We start from the raw sequence: 21,037 nt of genomic DNA, 5'->3' as shown, positions 1-21,037 counted from the left end.
GTGTCCGCTGCTGTTGTGTGAATAATTGCCTGAATGTGGCCAGTTCCATTAAAATCTAATTTATTTTCGTTCTAAAACTTGATTGTGATCCTTTGTTCTGTGGTAATTACTGAATCATTGCTCTCATAAATTTAGATCATAAAATATTTGCCGTGGTATTAACTAAGCTGCTTAGTAACAAGAAATCCACACGTTGTAGATCTACCTCCCAAGTGGTATTTGTCAGAAACAGATTTTGAAAATGCCTGAACACTGTGTGCAACATTATCCACCTGGCAAATAAACGAAACTCCCCTGCGGCAGATGATTTGATAGAAGCTGAAAAAGCATTTGACTGAGTAGAATGGGACTATTCAGTTCATACGTGAAACTTGTTTGTGCTCGGTATCTCAGTTGCTAATCTGGCTTCTCAGTTGTACTCTCACTTTCGCATCTGCAAAAGGCCCAGTCCTGGCCATCTACAAAATCACTTGACAGAGTTGTCTCTCATCTCTCTTTAGCAGTTTTCCATCTTCCTGAATGATCAATATTAGCTGCTGCTAAAAAACTAAAACTGCCATTTGTGAAGCGGATCTTAGGTCTCCACTCCTGTATACAGGTGATACGTTGCTGTTTCTTCAGAAGCAGAATCTCTGATAGCAAAGTAGGGTAATATCTGGCACTTCTCCATAATTTCTGAATATGAAGTTTTGATCAAGCTTAAAAATTTGGAGAGCATGAAAGGTACAGTTTTCCAGGGCATCCAAGTAACTTAATGCACAGAGTCACCTTGAAATTCAAGCCACAAGGTGCTTTTGAAAATCTCTCCTAATTAAGCGATAACCACTGTCATTATTCTTTCATCAAAAGTATGTTGTAAAGCTGTTCCATGCACATAAAATAATCATCAGAAATGAAATTGTTTTAACACGTGCCAAGCAATGACTGTACTGTTCCTAATAAGCTGACTAATGTAATGTCTGAGAATAAGGTAAAGCAGAAGGTGCATTTTAAAAATCTATCTTGCAGCATTTAAAAGGTCTGTACCACTGGTTTTTAGTAGGTATTTTGTTTCTAAGCTTTACATTTATGTAAAATATATGTTCCAAAAAAAGAAATTCCAGGTATTTTCTTCCTGTAACTGTTGAAAAGACACACAGCAAACACACAACCCAATTTCATTGGGATATTCATGCTTAAAATTAGCTGGAACACTAAGGAAGGCCAGCACTTTAAAGAGTATTTTTTAGAGTTGCCTCTGAACCTTTTGAGTAGGGCAGCATAGGAAGAAGGAGAGGAAGAGGAAAATTTTGCAAAATAGGTCCCAGCATGAACCCAGCATGATTCTTAAACTATACCAGCTGTTTGCAGGACACACCTGTAGGCCTAAATTTGACCAGATATATTTTTGAAGGGCTCAGTTACTAAGAGGGGGTGATGGCATCAGAAGGACAAAAGCCAGTTAGAAAACAAAGCCTTCCTGTTGAAAACGAAATAAATAAAACAAATAAAGAAAGAAAAGCTAAACAGGGATACAAAGATTTTCAAAGGACATGAAAAGCAATCTTTGTGAAGTCTAATTTCCTCTTTAAAAAGAAGGAGAGAAGTTTAGACTGTATTTCAAATAGGCTTAAATATAGTCCTTATGAGGATGCCCATGTATAGCCCATGAACCCAGCATAATATTATAAAGAATTAATACCTTTTTTATGGATGTGTTTATGTTCTTGTAAAGTCTGTAGGACTGTTTCAAATTCGATACAAACGATCACATTCAACACAAGGCCTGTGCATCAGTGAATGTGAATGACTTCTGGTTAAGCAAGGATTTTGTAGATTATAGGGAAAGCAGGCTTAGAAATGAATATTTTTCTAGGCTTTTTTCACCCTATCTACCAGAAATTATTTTTATGTATTAATTGTAAAGCAGATGTTTTTGACACGTTCTAATATTACAACTGAATTTCAGAAAAAAAGTCACCATACTCAGTTATCCCATTTGCTTGATTTATGAGGAAATAACCTTTGTTTTCCAATTATGAAAGTTTCTAGAAGTCTTCAAACAAATATACATGCATGAAACTGTGCTATCCATCACAGATACAGAGACCAGGGATTTGTTCTGATTTCACATTTTCATTTTGAAAACTTATTCCATTTCCTTTCCATGTAAATTCTTCCAAATGAGTAAATTAATTTCCTTCTAAAATAGCTTTTTTTAACTTGTGGCTTAATTTTTACCATGGCAAATATTCTATACATAGCATAAATTAAAAATAGAGGTTGCACTTCTACCAATGACATAACTGTTGCCTGATTTGTTAAAATTTCCCTGGAAAATCTTATATTTATAGTCTTGTAGTTCATCATTTTACGTGATTCTTATGAATAGTGTGTGTAATCTTTTGTAATCCTACATACTGGACTGTACTAAACTATGTATTTCAGTGTCCTGTGTTTCACAGGGTGTTCTGCCCATTATATTAGATGTTACCTGGTTGCATTTCCCAGAAATTCCCCTTTCCGGGATTCCCCTTTCCCAGATGTGCCTCCCTGCCCATGCAGTTACTAGGGAACAACAACAACCACAGCCAGTGGTGCACAACTTAATATTTGGCATTGGGTTTTGTGCCTTTTAAAAACTTTCATTTATGATGGGGGAAATTCTAACGTATTTAAGAAGAGTTTTGCCATGAGTTTTGCTTAATTAGCAGAGGACCAAAAGTAAGGAAGAAAAGCAGTTAAAACTATGGGACTGGTTTCTACTTTTCTCTCTTCCATACTAATTTGTTGCCTGCTGCAGGTTTTTTATATGGTCAGCATCAAGATTATTTCCTCATAGAAGATCAGCTTTCATTATGAAGCAGTTACAGAAAAATCAGTACTGACTTATATACCCAGTTGTACTCAGAAGTTTAGCCTCATTCATAAAATATATTTACTCTAGACTTTCAATTCTTATTTTAAAGAGTGAGAAACAGCCCTGTAAATGAAAAAGAGGCAGGGAAATACCTACACTACTGTCAGACTCCTGTGTCAGAGTATGAGGATGGCAGAGATAGCTCTGCATCTTTATTCTTACTGAACACCTTTTCTGAACCTGCAGTTTTCAAACTTGCAGATTTCTGTTTTGCTTATTTATAGTACAAAAAGAATCCAAGAATTCTTTTTTTTTTTTTTTTTTTTTTTTTTATATTATCATGTTTACAGTACTAGTCCATGGAAAGATTTACAGGCTTATGCCATCACAGAATCATATTTCTTTCTTTGTGGATGTTAGTTATGATTTATGTGCGTGTAAGCACTTCAGATGCTTGGGAATTTTTCTGTGCTCCTTGGTTAGATTGAAGCAATTCCCAGTCCTGCTTAGCCTTCCACTAGAGAGTACCTCACATTCACCCAAGGCTTGCAGATGACTTGAGGAATCTGGGAGACTGAAATGTAGTTTGATGAAGTGATGTCATTAAAGGAATCATTCCTGAAGTGTGGGAGCTACTTCTCAAGCAGATGTGGGGGATTGCATGAAGGTGCCACAGTCTCTACGGCCTGTTTTTTGTACTGTATCCCACTTTCCTTTGGCTTAGAAAGAAAATGGTATTTATGGCATGGAATTGAAGAAATTCTGAAGTTTGGGAAATAAGATAAAGTAGTGCAGAGACATCTGCTTTTGAAGTACAGGTGTCAAAATACTTCTGAGGTTTCAAAAGGGATCCAGATATGGTATCTTAGAAGCTACCACTGAAAGATCTTTTCCTTGTTCTCAAAAGAAACAAGAAAGGAGAAGTTGTAACTCAGTGTTACCAAGATTTTTGCAAAACCTTGAAAATTATCTGCGGAGTTTCTATAAACAGCATAAGAAATGAGTCAGAAATCATAGCATAGTTTGGGTTGGGAGGGACCTTTAAAGGTCATGTAGTGCAAACCCCCTGCCGTGGGCAAGGACATCTTCACCCAGTCAGGTTGTTCAGTACCCCTCCCAACCTGACCTTGAATGTTTCCAGGGACAGGGCATCCACAGTTATTTTGGGTAAACCATTTAAGTGTCTCACCACCCTCACACAGAAGAATTTCTTTCTAATAATATTCCTAAAGAATATTCTTCCTAATCTAAACCTGTCATCTTTCAGCTTGAAGCCATTTCCTCCTTGTCCTGTCACTACAGGCCCTAATAAAAGTCTGTCCCCATCTTTTTTAAAAGCCCCCTTCAAATACTGAAAGACTCCAGTGAGTTGTCCCTGGAGCCTTCTCTTCTCAGGGCTGAACAACACAACTCTTTTACCCTGTCTATAGCAGAGGGACTCCAGCCCCCTGATTATCTTTGTGGCCTCCTTTGGACTTGTTATAACAGGTCCATGTCTTTCCTGTGCTTAGAACACCAGTTCTGACACTGATTGGTCTCTAGATGTAGGATTAAGATACCTTTAATTTGTTGCTACCCTTCCATGTGTTGGTTTACTTGCTTTCTGGTTAGTCTTGATGTCTTATGGGTTGATACTATTGCCTTTATCTTGACACTATTACCTATATACTACACAAAAGTTGTTTTATTAATAATAGGTCAGATGAAGTCTTTCCCATGTGTGAGGAGCAAATTACAGACATGAGGCATTTCTTGCACCAGTGTTTCCCAGCCATTCTGAAAGCTCAGCCAGTCTTTGTGGAAGAGGAAATCAGTCATGCACCTTCCTCTAGGACTGTGTTTTAACTTCCCACAGTAAGACCCGAACTGTGAGCCCCCGCTGCTGACTGAGAGCAGGGGTTTGTGCATGTACAAGACCTCCTTATTTTTCAGTGGCCAAGGAGTATGAACCTTATTTCCAGGAGAAACTAGAGTGTGCACAGACTTCTGAACAAAGTGCCAGATAAATTTTTTTTGGCCCCAACTTCCTTTGAGCACCGGTTCAGTGGATTATCTCTTAAAAGGCATACAGACCTGCAGTAACAAAAAGGTGGATGAAATGAGAACTGTCAGAATTATTCCACAAAAATACGTGATCATGGCAGCAATCAAAGTAACCCATGTGTTTACACAGTGCTGGAAGAACTTACTGTTTACTCTTCAAAAACACCTACATTCCCACAGGCCATTCCTCCATCCTTGTGACTTAAGGGCATGTTTTTTGTCTCTTACTTTACAGCAAGCCAGAAAGCCCTATGATGTCCGAGATGTTATCGAGCAGTATTCACAGGGCCACCTCAACCTGATGGTGCGAATCAAGGAGCTGCAGAGGAGGTATGTGAATGAAGCCCAGTCTTGGTACCCCTAAACAGTAGCAGGAGGATGTTTGTAAATTTGACAGTAATCAGGGCCCACGGGTAAAGAAACTGCCAGGGTAAAAGGTGCCAAATTGGCAGGACTCTGCAAAATTAGGGAATATAAAATGGCACTTGCCTGAAGTTTTCTTTTCACACACGGAGGAAAGGGCAAAAAGCTGAAAAATCTGATGATTTGGACTTATGTGTATTACCTTAGTCCCTGCTAGCTGTGACTATAGTCTGCAATCCCTATATGATGGGGGCTGTTTTACACCTGGAGAGTGCAATACTGTCACCTGCCCTTGTAGAATTGCACATTAAGAGCCAACTAAGGGATGACAGATGGAACAAGAAAGCTGCAGAAGAGCAAGGAAAAGACAAATCAGTGCTGAGCACATGGAAAAACTTTACAGTGATTAAAGAATCTGTAGAGTAATCTAAATCAAATCCCATTTTGCTACTACATTTTTCATTTCAAACTACTCTTAGCATAAAGCAACTGCTTTACTCACAGAACAAACCAGAATTATTTGAATTTCACTCTCCTTGAAAAGGCCTCCCTGCTCCAGCTAGACAGAGTAAAGATGCTGGTTCAGACTGATAAAAAACAAAAATGTCTCTTTTTATTTTGTAGGTTGGACCAGTCCATAGGAAAGCCATCTCTTTTTATCTCCGTCTCCGGTAAGTCAATACAAAGGATGTATCTAAAATTAATCTGATGAATTTACAATTAATGGAAAATACTTGCTAAAATATTTTCCTTTTATTGCCAAATTTTAAATGTGTGCCAACTGGTTGTGCTCTGAAGATTAAGCATTGGCAATAATATTTAGTCATCAACACTTTTAAATTAGGATTGTTCTTACTTAGATACTTAAAGCACCTACCTCCACTGAAGTCTTCAAAACGTTGGCTCTAGACTTTCTGAGACTTACCATATATTCAATAAATTGGTGTGCTAAGATTACAGAGTTCCTATGAAATTTGTGATATTCACATAGGTCTTTGAAAGCTTTGAAAAGACACTGGAAAAGGAGCACAAAGAACTACGTTTGTTTGAGACAAGTTCAGCTAATGAAAACTTTCTGTTTATGTCATTTGAAAACTCACCTTTCTATATAGTTTATAGTGGGGTAAGAAAAGATAAAATATTACCAAATGTGTTATTCAAGTTGGCTGTAGAGTCCTTTGCAAAGTAGCAGATTGTTTTTAACTAGTAATTAAAACATTAACTAAATTGGGAACATTTTTGCTCTCTGTGGTTAAAGCGTGGGACTAAGATTAAAAATGCCTTAAACTCAGGGCTATTAAAAACCCTGGCGTGGGCCAATGCTATAAAAAGAAACAGAAAACTACTTTTAAGAAATGGATCTATCAGCCTGGTTAAGGGTGTTCAGTTACACAGTGTTGGTGGGCTAGTTAAACACACCCTGTTGTGGTTTGCTGCTATTTTGTTATACCACCATATATTAATTTGAATATGTTTCTTGTTCCACAGAGAAAAGCAAAGATCGAGGCAATAACACGATTGGTGCCAGGCTGAACAGAGTGGAGGACAAGGTAAGCCTCAGTTGAACTGGCAGTGAATGAGGACATGGTTTGTGATCGAACAGAGCTTGTTTCATAGGATGTGAAGGAAAATTCAACTTAAAATAGAGTTGAATGCCTGGCTTTTCCAGGTGATGGAGTCTAAAATTTTTGTCACAGATTGCATTTTTGGTTCTCGTCATTTTAACAGAGTAAGAAAAGAAAACAGAATTTAATTGATTTCAGTCTCTTTTGGGACTCACTTGGGTTTTCTATTTTTGATTGCATATATTGCATATGTCTCAATGCTCTACTTCCTTCCTCCACACGAGATAAAAGGCTCTGTTCCTTTAATAACTCAGTATATTATGGTCCCTAAGATTTGCCTTTGATCTTTGCTCTGTTGTTTACATAAGTCCACCTACAATTACGTAGAGAGGGAAATAGCAAACCTTGTTCCGTCCTGGTTTTCATTCCTTATGATAAGTGGAGTTTCTCCTTCCAAGTGACATGAATAAAAAAAAAAAAAATCAGACTTGTTCTATAATCACAAATTAGCAGTTAAGTGCTTTGTAAGCCTTTATTTCAGTGCTGGCTGTGATTGAGAAAATGGATGACAGGTAGAGGTTGTGTCATTGTTGAAAAACACCAGTTTGCCTGTGCTGGTATTTAGGAAAGAAAGGAAGAGTTAAGAATTGTTTGGATCTTTTACTCACCTCTTGGAGTGATTTGGTGAGGGAGTGAAAGCATTTTCTTTACTTCAGAGTTATTTCACTCATGTATCTGAGCTGTTCATTAATTATTAAGACTGAAACTTTTTCCTGAGGAAAAGAACTATGTGGTAACCTCATGAAGGTTTTGTTCTGAAGAAATATCAAGCAAATATTCTGCACACTAAAGGAGGTGTGAGCAATACATCCCAGGGACTACAGACTAGCACCCTGATCTGCACTGATTCACTTGTGACATGCCCATCCCTTACACATTTCTCCTGAATTACTTTAATAAACTTGGATGATGGTATTCAGGACTTCACTCTCCTGGAACTAATGGTGTTTTAAAGGAAGTGGGTTTCTTTTGGTATACAGGGAGACACAGAGGAGGAGTAGAGTAGAAGAGAGGAAGGAAGAGTGCATTTAGCACAAAAAAGAATCACTGTGCAGTACTCCCTCACATCTGTGGTTAATATGTGTTACTCATGGAAGTCCTTTCCAGAAAGTTTGGATTACATTTATTTATTTTCTCTCCATAATGTCAACTGAAAGTGTGGAACACTAAGAAATGTCTTGTGACTTGTGACAAAGAGCAATGACTTTTCAGTGTGGACAAATAATTCTCAAATGGCAGCTGAAGCAGCTTCTCAGTGCTATTTGTAAAATCTCCAGCGAGCCTGGGAAAGGCTTGGTGTTGTACTGGCTCAGAGATAAGCTGTTTGGGGGTTATTAATTACTCTTTTTTACATCCTTACAAATAAGTACACCGTGAATTTATAGTGACTGGGTTTTTATGTCTTGTAATGGGACTGTAAAACACTCCCTGTATAATTTTAGTATAGCTGGGTTAAATTTTAGCCTTGTTTTAAGTAACAGACCCTTCTTTCTTTGCAGTTGCATGAGGTCATCTGTGGTTTCAGAGTTGTATGTTATCTGCCCTATACAGCTAGTCCTATCTGCAGGAATTTTATCTGAAAGTAGCTGAAAGGCTAAAAATAGAGAATTTCAGTTGGACTCAGCAAACAGTGGTTAACATAAAAACATGCTGGCAATACTAGAATCACATTTTTCTGCAGATGTAGATGGTGGCCAAAGCTAATTTTTTGGTATTTTCGGTCTCAGAGATTGGCCCTCTCTTTCTCATAAAGTACCTGGTGCTTGGTATGCTTTCAACATACAGTTAAATCCTTCCTGAGCTGAACATTATATTAAGGATATCAGGTGGTTTTTAAGATGACAAAATATTTTTAGACAGTTTCATCCCATTTGTTTTTTGAATTAATTTCCAGTCTTGGACTTCAGGAGGAGGTATTTTCAGTGCTGCAGGATAGTGTCAACATCTAAACACTTCTTGAGGATTTGAAAAATCTCCTGTAAGTCAGTGGAGGGCTAGGTACAGCCAGCAGTACAGAGGGGATGGCACCTAAAAGGAACATTTTAAAATAAAAACCTTAAACAGCAGTGTATTGACAGGAATTATGATCTTTTATGGCAAACCCCTGAATTTTCAAGTATTGACATCAGCAAAATGTTGTTTTCTTCTGTAAATGTTCATTTAAGGGAGAGTCCTCTAGTCTGTTCATCTTGTGCACTGAGGGAAACTTTGACCTTGTGCTATACACAGTTTGTGATCTTGAACTTAAGGATTATTTCCTAACATAAAAAAGCCAAAGGGATGAATCACGCTTGCAAGAACCTTCCTGCAGATTCCTTCCCACTCACTGAATGCTGTCGTTTTGGCAAGACACTGAAAAGGTGGTTTTGTGAACGTGACTGGAGACTGCAGAGCCTGCTAGGCCTTCATGAAAAGACATCTCACGTGTAATCACGGCATATTTTAACTTTGCCATTGTTCTGTGTTGCTTACAAAGCTGAGGGTGGCAAATGCTGTGCTCTCCTAAAGGTGCTCTGCCATGCTGGGTGCAGGGGGCTGCCCACAGCCCCATCAGCCATGGTCCAGTGGGAATGTACCAGCAGGAGTGCAGCACCCAGGCGGGGCTCACACACCCTGCCAAGTGCCAGTGGTCCAAGAGCGTGTGTGTCGATACCTCAGGGAATGTTGTTGAGCAGGATTACAGCAGCAAATCAATTTATTTGCGGTGACCAGCCTTCTCTTTTCATCCTTGAAACATCTGTGAGTGACTATTCAGCCTACCCTCAAGGAACCTGGCCACAGCTGGCTTGCTACCAAGCTCAAAATCAAAAACAGTTTTTCCAGATGGGCCCAGCTGTGTGTGCACAGTGCCCTTCCTCCTCTCACAGCACTCTTCATCCTCACACCGCAAGCACTGCCTGCCAGGGCTTAATGCTGGGTGTGCCCAGCAGCTCCAGCCAGAAGCAAGCCCACAGCACACTTGGGAAATTCTGTGTCCTGCAGCTCCTATTTTCCTTTCACTGCACTAATTTTAGCTTGCCTATAAATGATTGCAATGCTAGCTTTTTAATTTTCACATTAATCTGTTCTTTTTCAGCCTTTTGCCAACCATTAATTTAGCTGTAACAGGCGCAGTTTGCACTTCCTAGGTAATCAGCCAGGCTTGCTGCTTTGGCTGCCCTAAGGAAATTCAGTCTTAAATATGGTCACTGCACAAAATCATCTAGAATATGCAGTGAAGGCTAAAAGTGGCCAGTCCCTGGACTCTCTCTGTTGTCCCTACAAACCAGACTGTCCCAGATGTCTGTAGGTCCTGCCTATGGACCTTCCAGAGTAGAATAACATAACCCAGATTTACAAGAAAAGCAATAGGCATTATGCTCTCTTTCTGTTGTTTTAAAAATAGAACTTGATCTTCTGTAATGATTTGAACACTTTAAAGCTTGCCTTTCAAGAATGTTTCTAGCAATCCAAGGCAGTTTTCTGGGCATCCCTTCTTATATACTCAGAATTGTTCCTGTATCTGACAGTAAGTACAGTATTAATATCAGGATTGCCAAGGTCATAATTAAAATCTTAAAATACTCTGTTTCAGTTACATGAAACATTAGGAGTTATGTTATCTGTTGCAAATTTTTGAATTGTAGAGATTTAAATGGAGATTTCCATTTGTACAGGAGATATGTGGTAGTGAGACATGACACCTTTTAATGTGAATCAAGCAGTTCTGCAAGACAATATTCATTCCAAGCTTATACACATTTTGCATGCTTCTAGCTGAGAAGGTGAACCCTTATATTCTAACCAGTGCTAACCCAAAGAGCAACATAGACATCATTAAATTTTTTTCAGATTTACTTGGATAGCAGCACTTTTAAAATCAATTAAAAACAGATCTATCACATGAAAACATCTACCCTAAAATACCTGCTGCTGTGCTTGTTGAGTTGACTTGTGGAAATCTGAATTGGTCTTGGAAACTGAAGCTGGAAGGCAGTGTACTTCTCACAGGCCTTTTGAGTTCTAGTTATGCTGATTTGGTTTCCTGTCTTCCATGTACCATGTCTGTGATTGCTAAATATATAGAGGTCAGTAAAATTGTAAGGATATGATAAATATTTGATACATTTCTTGTAGTGAATGCTGAATTTATAACTTTTGTAGAGAAATAAGTCCAAAGGCTTTTTTGAGGTAGCTTTCTAAAAGTGATGAAGACTGTATCTTACAACTTTTATGTACATGGTATGACATTTTCTTCTAGCTAAATAATTTTCAGTAATTGTTTCACTGGAATATTTATTTTGTCCATACATGGGTTAGAAACCAGCTTTACTGGGATGTTGAGGACAGCTCCAGGAACAGAATGACCATTGACAAATCTAGGTCCAGCTTCTGACTTGATTCTTGTTTTTTTCCACTCTTGCTTTCTAATCAACTAACAGTTCCCCATTGCAAAAGTCTTCATGTCTGATTTATTTATCTTGTTGATTTGCTTAAAAATGTATGAACTTGAGTTATGCATTGCAGAGGAATCTTGCTGTAATGTGAATAAATCTGCTATTTTAGTGTATCATAAGGCAGATTGTAATCACGCCATTTCTAATAATGAACTCTCAGCCAATTTAATGCAGAAAAGTTTAGGACATACTGCAGAGACCATTAAATGTATTTTTTTGACCTGAGGAGCCAACATTTTAGTTTTCCCTCATCACAGTAGGCAGAAGCATTAAGCTTTAGTAAAGATGCATGTCTTTGAGAGGACTTCTTTTGGTTGTCGTGACACAGTTTTGCTCAGCACCATGGATATGGTACTTTTTTGAAAGCATTTCTGTCATAAATGAAAATGCAGATCTGTATTTATTTATGTCTCATTATTTGATGCTCCATATTTACAATCCAATGAGCACATATCAGATAATTTAACCTTTTAATTAGAAAAGTATTATACCACTTACATCATCCTGAGTTCAAAAATACCAGGTTTCATGTTGACAGCTTGTTCACCTAAAAGAATTCTTCATGTGTGGCCAGTTTTTCAATTTCATGTGAAACTGCTGCATTATCTAACATAGGATCAAGCCTTGGTGGGTTTTTCCTCTATTTTTAATGTCATTCTGTAGCCTGGGAAAAGTTACCGTGCTTCCTAGGGTAGCAGAGCAATTGGTGTGAACTTCAAAAAGGCCCTTGACTGATGATGCCCCTGTTGCACATTTTGTCTTTTTTTTTAATTGGATAGAAATGGATTAATTGAATTTAGTTGAACAGATACTGATAGTAAAAGACAAACCATCCAACTTTCTGGCCAGTGCTGGAAAGCGAGGTTAAAACCAATCACTTGGAGAGATGGCTTCAGAAAGTGTCTGGCATGGAAATATTCAGCACTTTGCAGGCTGAGCATGCATTTCAGGTATTAAATATTGGCAGCTTCTGCAATAGGTCTGTGAGTATTGCCTTCCCAATACTGAGAAATGGGACTAAAAGCTGTGGCTTTGGCTGGAAGTTTTAAAAGATACGTGAAATCAATAAAAATCAAACACCACCAAGGAGTTACTCATCTTGTGTGTAGTTCTTGCATTAATGCAGAAGTAATAACCTGAGGGATGTGGAGGAATATTGAAGCATGTGGAAGATTAAGTATCCCTATTAGTTTAATCCTTAGTCTTTTTCCAGATGCTGAAGTACAAGCATACGGAAGCAATTTCCGTGCTGAACTTTGTGATGGAGGATGCCTATTTTCTATAAATTGGACTACAACTAAGCACATCCTTCAACAGTCTGGGTCATTAGGCAGCCATACAGTTTTAATAGCTCTTTTCTTACCAATCTGATAATATTTCAGTAGATAAACATTGAAAAACTACAGATTTCTGTGTCCAGTGTCCTGTACTTCCCGTTTTGCCAGCTATAGTAAAATAAAATTATCAGGCTGTGCTGGTTTTGAATTGATTGAATGCACACAGGCATACATGACAAAAAATGAAAACAAAAAATAATTGCTTGTTGGATTCACTGCTGCCAGAAGCTTCAGTAGAACAGAAACAAACTGAGAGAGAGAGATTAGGCAAAGCCAGGGAGAAAGACTCACTTGAGGATTATTAAACAGGATGTCTGTATGTAAACTCCAGTTTAGCAAGTACTTTAAACAGTAGTCAGGGATGAGTTGGTTAAAAAAATTTTAAAAAGGAAAACCATGATTTTAGGCACATGTACTTTCTTACACTTTTTTTTTTTTTTTTCAAGACTCTGCTACAAACCTTGCACTAGAAGCAAGACTGGGGAAGAGAATTTGTTCAAGATACCCTTTTTATCCTAGATTTTCTACACAGCTGCTTGCTGCTGGATTTGGTCACCCACGCAGCCTCAGGGAACATTGCTGGGCAGTGCCTTGGGTCTGATCTGTTTACACAGGCTGTGTAGGCAGCATCTTGTTCCTGTCTAGAGAACATCCATGGGAGGGTTGGCAGAGCCATGCCTTGAAGACCACAAGGTCTTTGGAGTGGCCTTCACTTGCATCCGTGTTTTAGCACAAATTGTATCTCTTTGAAGATCATTAGATCCTATCGCTGCAGAAATGAAAACCAGTTGGTTTTTGCGTAAATTCTGGAATGGTTTAATATAAAGGCTGTTAAGTGCTATCTGTAACCCATAGGAGAGTTGCTAGGTGTAGTACTTAGGTATAGTTACCTGGCCTGCAGAGCAGTGTTGCAAGCACTTGTGGTGTTTTGTGGTCTGTTCCTAAAGTGTCAACTCTTGGATCAGAGTAAATGTGATTAGGTATAAATATATATATATATATAATATTGGGTGAAAATAGCTGCAGATAGTGAGAGTACTGCATCTTACCAGCTTCTTTACTGGAAATGACAGTGTACACTTCCTCAGCACTGAAAAATGAAGTCAAGCGATAAAATACATGATCTTTATTCTCAGGAAGACTGGCTGAAATTAGTTCAAGTTAGCACACAGAGGCTATGCTAGTACTCAGAAGCACTGATTAATAAGCTCTGGTGACTCATTTGAGTGAGTTGTCTGTGATATTCCTCTACAGAGTTTGTGAAGAGTAAAAAGGAAAAAAAAATACTCCTAAAGAGAATAATTCTTTTTTAAGTGAGTTTTGATAGATTTTACTGCAAATTTCTAGTGCTCGTGGATGCAGACAGCAGTTGGGAAGCATAATGCTGGGGACAGAGTGTAAACCTTTACAAATATACAAAGTGTTACAGATATAAATACATATATATATATAATTCTTAACACTGGCAGTGGCTGTGTGCTTATGATCCACAAAGCTGTCTGCTGGCTTATTAAAACCAGAAATCCCAGAGGAATTTTAGCTAACATGCAATATATCCTATAAAATCTAGGAATTTGGGGAGGGGGAAAAATTGGAGGAATTAAATTATGCCTTGCCAGTTAATAATCTTTTAAGCAATCTTCAGGTTAGTTGCTGGCTTGGGAATCTGCTGGTGGTGTTTATATTTGAGTAGGTATGCAAGTGGATATAAGGTCTGCAAATGGGGATGACTCAATCTTTTATCAAACCACATAAAGACTGTTTTGTCTGGCGTTCAAAGATAAACCCAAGCAAGATTTGAAACGTAGCCTCCATCATTCTTGTGCAGAGTGTTTACATTTGATGTGGAATGGAAATGCATGGTGCATATGCCGAGAGAGAATGTGGAACAGTTGTATGGACTAAATACCCTGTAGGGCTGATTAGAGAAAAGGGATTTAAGTGAGCAACACATGCGCACAGCATGCTACACAGACAACTTTTGTCTTTCTTATAAGTGAAAGGAAAAAAAATTACCATAAGATCATCCCTGCTTTTTCTGGGTGGATGTATGTGTGTTGAAGATGAGTGACCAAAAATCAGTCCAACATAAATGGCAAATTTTGGGTTTGATACACAAGGATGAACCTTTACTGAAATTAGATGCATCAAAGTTGAAATTGTTCCTTGTGAAAAATCTGGTTTTAGAGTCATCTTGCTGGAATTGAAGTACTTTATTTTCATTTGCAGTTGAGTATCAGGGAGGGAAAGTGGATGGAGCTGAAAGGACTCTATTCAGGCTGCAGTCTTTTCAGGGTTGGAATCTGTTCAGCTCTTGGAAAAGATTCAGAGAAAAGGGAGGTATACTCCCTTTCTTACACAATGTCCATACCTTCTGACACCCTATCTGCTCCTCCTGTTCCCCCCACCCCTCCCCACCCTCGGCTACAAATTGCAAACCAAAGTTGGTCCAGGAAGAAAAACAGGAGAAGAAACCTTTGCTGTCCAACTCCTACTTAGAGCTAGGGGAGTCAGAGGGAAGATAAGAAGAAAAATAGGCAGTCATTGAAAGTAGAATATGAACACATGGTTCAAAATATACCTACCCCTCCTAGAGCTCAGGCAGCCAAAAGGGCAAATATAGTTTTCTCAAATCCATCTCTATTCTTGTGTCCCGCCCACTGGGGTTGTCACAAAACTAGAGTTCACCTTCCAACAAGAAAATTAAGATTTGCATGATTAAAATAATCTATAAAAATCTGGAGCAAATATGATTACAACAACAATTTACATGTGTTTTAAGTATCCCGCTGTTTCAGCAGTTAGCACAGAGCTGTGTACCCATGCCAAAGGCTCTTTCTGTCCCAAACTAAGTGATGCTGCACTTGGTGGTTCCATCCAGCAGCCTCACCTGGCACAGTGTGATTGACCTTGTATGCCATGGGTGTAACCATCTGATCAGCTGCCTCCTTTGGATGGACCTCTGTGGCAGCTTTGTTACTTCCATCATGGCATGAAAGCTCCTGCTCTGACAGGTTAAGCACACAAAATAGAGAAGGGAAGGGAGAAAGAAAAATATTGCTTCCCTGTTTTACAGCTAAGGTGCAGGAAGTGACTTGCCTAAGGTATCACAGTGGCATCGGTGGCACAGCCAGGAATTCAGCTTAAGCCATGTCTGAGACTTTACCACAAATCAGCATTCCTTTTTTTTTTGTTGTTGTGTTTAAACGCCCCTCTAGTTTTAAATAGTTATATTGGCCAGTGCAGGATTCAACATAATCATATCCCATTAATACTGAAACCAACCAGTACTTGAGAACAGCATATATAAACACATAAACCACACCAACCCAGCCAATATAAATGTACTGGGACTATTTTTGACACTGCATTTTAAATCATCTAGAAATTAATCTACTAACATCATTTTGTAGCCCAGGAACCTAGGGGTGGAGCGGATAGAACATGCTTAAATGACACAGAAACTGTCATATATATAGATAATTATGCATGTAGTTTTGAAAGCTAAACAAATTATATTAAATGCAGTATTTTCACAGTCAGGCAGAGAGCAATATTCAGTGGAGTTCAAATATTCATGTAAGTTTCTATTTAAAAGCCTTGGATCCAACATTGCTCGCCATTGACCCTTCTATGACATCTGTTAATCTTGGGTTTATTTCAAATTTTTTTCTCTCTCTTTTTTAAGCAGATGACTCCACTTAAATCAACACTTGGTTTCCATTAGACAGATAGAAGGTGATTCACTTAGTAACATGTGCATCTTTATCTAGTTAAGTCCTAATAGCCTTAATATATCAAGGAAGCTGGTGTGATTAACAGCACTAAAGGCTTTGTCAGACACTTCACCTAATAAATACTGCCCTTTGTCCAGCCATAGAAAATAGTGAACTAATAGATTGGGTTTCCAAACTGAAAATGTGTACAGCCTTGTTAAGCATTCTAAAATTATCCCTATAAAAATATATGTTGACAATAGGAGTTAGATCTACATCTCTTGTCTGTGTTTGTACATGTCTGCCAATCCCAGTGTGCTTTGGCTCTTTGCCCTGCCTGGGCCGTCCTTTTTCCTGCTTTATCATTTCATGATGCAGCCACACCACTCGTGTATGATTCTCCTCTTGTTCACTTGCACTTGGGGCAGATCCTTTTGACAGTTCTTTGTGTCTGGTTGTTGTAGCTTATCTATCCCGGGGTAGAGGGATGTGTGAGCATCAGTTTTGCCACTCCAGTTAGTGATGGCAGCAGGGACATCTGACTTGGCTTGACCATCGTGTAGGGTAATCCTGCCAAATGAGGCAAACAAAACAAAAACCCCAAGAGTAAAATATATTTGTAAATATAGAGTAAAATATATATAAAAAATGTCAGTTTGAATGGAGATGGGGTCCTTGCTTTATCATAGCTGAAGTTGTCTGGAAGGTTTCCAGTTGTGCCACCAGTGTCTGTGGATGCATACTGTGGTTGCCAAGGTACTGAAGGAAACTTTTATTCTGCTTCTATCCCAAGTTTCTAAGAGAGCTTCAGCCAGAGGAGTTTTACAGTAGAACACCTTAGAAAGGAGATGGTCAAGGGGAAGTTGTGCTTCTTCTCAAAAAGAGGCTGGCTGAGCCATAATCACAGATGCTCTTCCTCTGTGTTTGCTCCATGTTACAGAAAGGGATTTTGGCCAGGCTTTAAGATCAACCATCAGTCCCACAGAGATTCTGCCATGATCTCTCAGCAGAATTTTGGTATCAGAAGTGGGTGGGGAGGAACACAGTGCCTTTTCACTCAGGCTAGAGCTGTAGTTTCTGCTATAGCCCAGAGTTCATACTCATTTGGATAACACAGTGCCCTGCAGGCACATTGGCCTGGGAGCCAGGGATCCATCAAGCAGCATTTAGGTGGCACTGCATCCACGCATGGCTTATTGGTGTGGGCATGATGGTCTACAAACATCCAGCTGTCTCTAGACTTAGCATGAGCAGCACTGGTCCTGCTGTCTTTGCAGCACAACTTTGACTACAGCTGACTTGACAGAATGCTCACAATGAATGGGTCATTCAAAAGCTGCTCCAAGATAGCAGTTGGCAAAGCTGGTTTTGAATCAGAGCCTTCTGAATCTCTGTGCAGAGGAATTTATGAATCTCATGGCAGCTAGGAAGGAAAAAAAAAAAGTCAGTGGAAAGTAATTTCCTTTGAATAGAGAAAGGGGAGGAGGAGGATTATCAGTGGTGCTGTACTTGAGAATGAAAAAGACAGTGATTCTACAAACAAGGTCACCTTCATTTTGTTTTCTGTGCACTGGCTGTACAACTTCAGTAAAAAATCAGTTAAAAAAAATCACATCAGACCTGAAACAAAATGAGGACTCCTTTTGTTGGTGGTTTGGAGTGGGTTTTTTTGGTCATGAGTAGTTGTGGTAAATTAAGAGAACCCAGACTGATGCATAGTCTTTTGTCTAAGATCAAACAAATGAGTCCCTTTTTTCTCCAATTTTTGTCCCTATTTAGTCATGAGATGGCTGCTTTAATAAAAACTGACCAAGTGCAGTGCTTCAGTGATTTTAATGGCTTCCTTTTTTCCACTGCCAGTGGAAGGGCTGTGAGGTAAGAGTAGGAAAGCCACAGCCTTTAGAAGGTCAGTATTTCTGTATGGCATATCTGAAGGTATAATTAAACTAGGGCACAAGCAAATTCATTAGATCCATCAGCGGCTGCTACATTTGTATTATTCAAAGAGCTACATTTTAGGGGAGTGTAAATTACCTGTGAAACAAAACCCTAAAAACAACTGACGTAGATTTTGATGCAGTGGAGTTCCTCCTCTGTACCCTCCACACACCCTTCCTGAGAGAGGCTTGTGCTGATTAATAACTGTGGAGCAAATAAGGGTTAACTTCATAAGTGCAGCAGAAAAAACTTGAGAAAAAATGAATTTTTCTGTCTTCAGAGACACAGAGGTGCACTCAGGGAGTTGAAGTCTTTAGGATCTACGGCCTCTTTGCAGTGCAGAATCATCATAATGTAATGGAATGAATCCAGCTCTCACTTGATAATAATTCAAGTTAATTTTTCTCTCCAGCTGCCCTGTGTTTCCCCCTAAGCTTTGACCTGTATTGTAACCTGAAAAAGACAACTTCAAACATCTCAGCTCCAACTCCTGAGTAAAACCTGGGATGCTTGTCTAGGCTGAAAGCTCTTAGAGCTCCAAACTTTTCATGTGTGTGGATGGGACTATTCTGATTTCCACTGGTGCTGGGATTTTGGGATTATCAATGACCAACAGTGAGACAGCAGAGCAGAAGATTTGTGTGCTATAGAATCCTAGGCTTTTAAACATAAAATAAAAACAATGTAAATACAGCAGTAACAAAACGGGTAATTTCTGTGCTAGATAAATTACTAGTAGATAGCTAGGAGAACTCTAAAAACAGAGAGAGAAAAAACAGTAGAGAACTTAAGAAACCATTGTAGAAAAATGTTTCTACATTCATTTTGTGGTATGATTGCAGTGAGGGCAGGGAAAAAAGGAAACCATTTACCAAGATGAGTTATTAGAGGTAAATTGGGTTAAATATAAGTCCAGAAGAATATAATCTCTACATACACAGCATTATTTTAAACATTTTGTGTGATGTTTTGATCACTGTTTCTTCTGGAGGAAGCTATTGCTAACCTTGGAAAAGACAGGCAGGTTAACTTTAAATTGTGATTCCTTCTAGTAAAAAATTCTAAAAGTCTGTTATTAATTCACAATAAAAGTGAGTATTTTGAATAACTTAAGGGTTGCCTGTGGAATACATATGTACTGGTCACACTTGGAAATGCTTTCCTTTTAGGACATGGGTGGAAGTGTAGGAACAGGACCAATATTTTAGTCAGCAAAGGATCAAGGAAGGTCCTGGAAGAATATGGTATACATTAGTTTAAGGGACAGCTAGATATCTCCTTGAAATTATCTAAGAAAATTAACACAAATTACAGGTGGTGTGAAGGTAAGGGCAGAGACTGGTTTAATTAGAGATTTAATTAAGGATGAAATTGTATTAGCTGAGCTGAGCTGGCAGTCATAAGGCAATAACTTATGGAATAGGCATCTTCCCTCCTTCAGGCTCACATGAGGCTGAGGGAGCTGAAGCCAGAGTGTGTCTCCTCACTGTGCTGGTGAACACGTGTACTGGACCCTGTGACATCTGTGAACTTGCAGCAGCTTGAACCTTGATTCCAACCTGGATACCAGCGCAGCTGGAGGGCATTGTAAAAAAACCCAACAACTGATGCCAACAAATAAAAAAAATCCCTTCCAGTTTCAAAAAAAATTGTCTGAGGAAGTGTCAGAGCACATCCAAAATCTCCCTGGACGTTGTCCCGATTCTTAGTGATGCAGAAGGGAGAAGGTAACATGGAAAGCATTTGAGAGGGCTCTCTCTGCAGGATGATGCATGTGCATGTACGTACAGACTCTTGCTTGCCTCTAGCAAACCTTGAGCTCAGGGAATTGTAAGCTTTTGTGACCATTTTATACCCAAAAGAAGCAGAAGTCCTTTTACAATGAGAAACGCCATTTTCTTCTCCTTGGCTGTAGAAAATCCCCCTCTCCATTGAACCCAAGAAATTTGCACTCCGTAGTAAATAATAATGAGGTTTAGTGTAAAAGCCTCGGTTTATTTCCTCCCCCCTCCCAAGCTTCCTTTCATTTCTTCGGAGGTTTGTTTTGTACTCAAACGAAGCTGCGAGATGCACATTGAGCAGGAATCAAAGTGGTGCTTTCATGGCAGTGCTGAAGCTAATCACTTGGCTTGCTGCTACAGGCATCTGCAGGCACCTTGAGCTGTGCTACAGTAGTGTGCTGGCTCTGGAGGCCCAGCTATTTTAAATCATAATAGTGACACAGTGTGCATGCCTTCTTTCAAAGAGCCTGGGCAAGCCACGCTGTGTTGATTTTCTTGGCACGGTGAGTACCTATAATTTTGTCTTATGTTTTGTAATGTCGGTATCTGGGCACAGAATCAAAAAGCTCCAGTGAATATATAAGATTTTTTTTTCTTTTTTCAAAAGAAAAACACAACAACAAACACATTCTTTGTTTTTAGATTGATAATATTCCTTCCAACAGCTATAGATGTTTAAGAACAAAGAAAGTTACTGGGGAGAGAAAAAAAGGGAAAAGAAACTTCGTGATTGTGGGAAATGTTTTGAGGTTTTTTTGGCAAGACCATCCAGGTGTTTTCTTAGTGATTTTTTTTCTACCATGATTTTAGTTCTCTGGTAGTATTCTAAAGTGACTGAGTTACTCAAGATAGTGAGAAATAATTTATAACCTTCTATGAAGCACCTGAAAAGCTATGCATGTGCTCTGATGAGCTGACTTAGTCTAAAAGAATTGTCTAATGGTCACAGTTTATTCTGT

The 21,037-nt window shown here is 38.9% G+C and overlaps 1 protein-coding gene across 2 annotated transcripts in view; it reads left to right on the top strand.

Annotated features, from left to right (window-relative positions):
- KCNQ1 (potassium voltage-gated channel subfamily Q member 1) overlaps positions 1 to 21,037 on the top strand; it is a 330,886-nt gene that overhangs the window by 222,571 nt on the left and 87,278 nt on the right. For both annotated transcript variants that reach the window (XM_066320893.1, XM_066320892.1), the window contains 3 exons: positions 5,118 to 5,212; positions 5,870 to 5,916; positions 6,734 to 6,795. In XM_066320893.1, coding sequence (XP_066176990.1) covers positions 5,118 to 5,212; positions 5,870 to 5,916; positions 6,734 to 6,795 — 204 coding nt within the window. The remainder of the gene's footprint in view (positions 1 to 5,117; positions 5,213 to 5,869; positions 5,917 to 6,733; positions 6,796 to 21,037) is intronic.

This window comes from Sylvia atricapilla, chromosome 6, assembly GCF_009819655.1.
Source record: "Sylvia atricapilla isolate bSylAtr1 chromosome 6, bSylAtr1.pri, whole genome shotgun sequence".
NCBI lineage: Eukaryota > Metazoa > Chordata > Aves > Passeriformes > Sylviidae > Sylvia > Sylvia atricapilla.
This window is presented reverse-complemented; position numbering and strand designations above follow the sequence as displayed.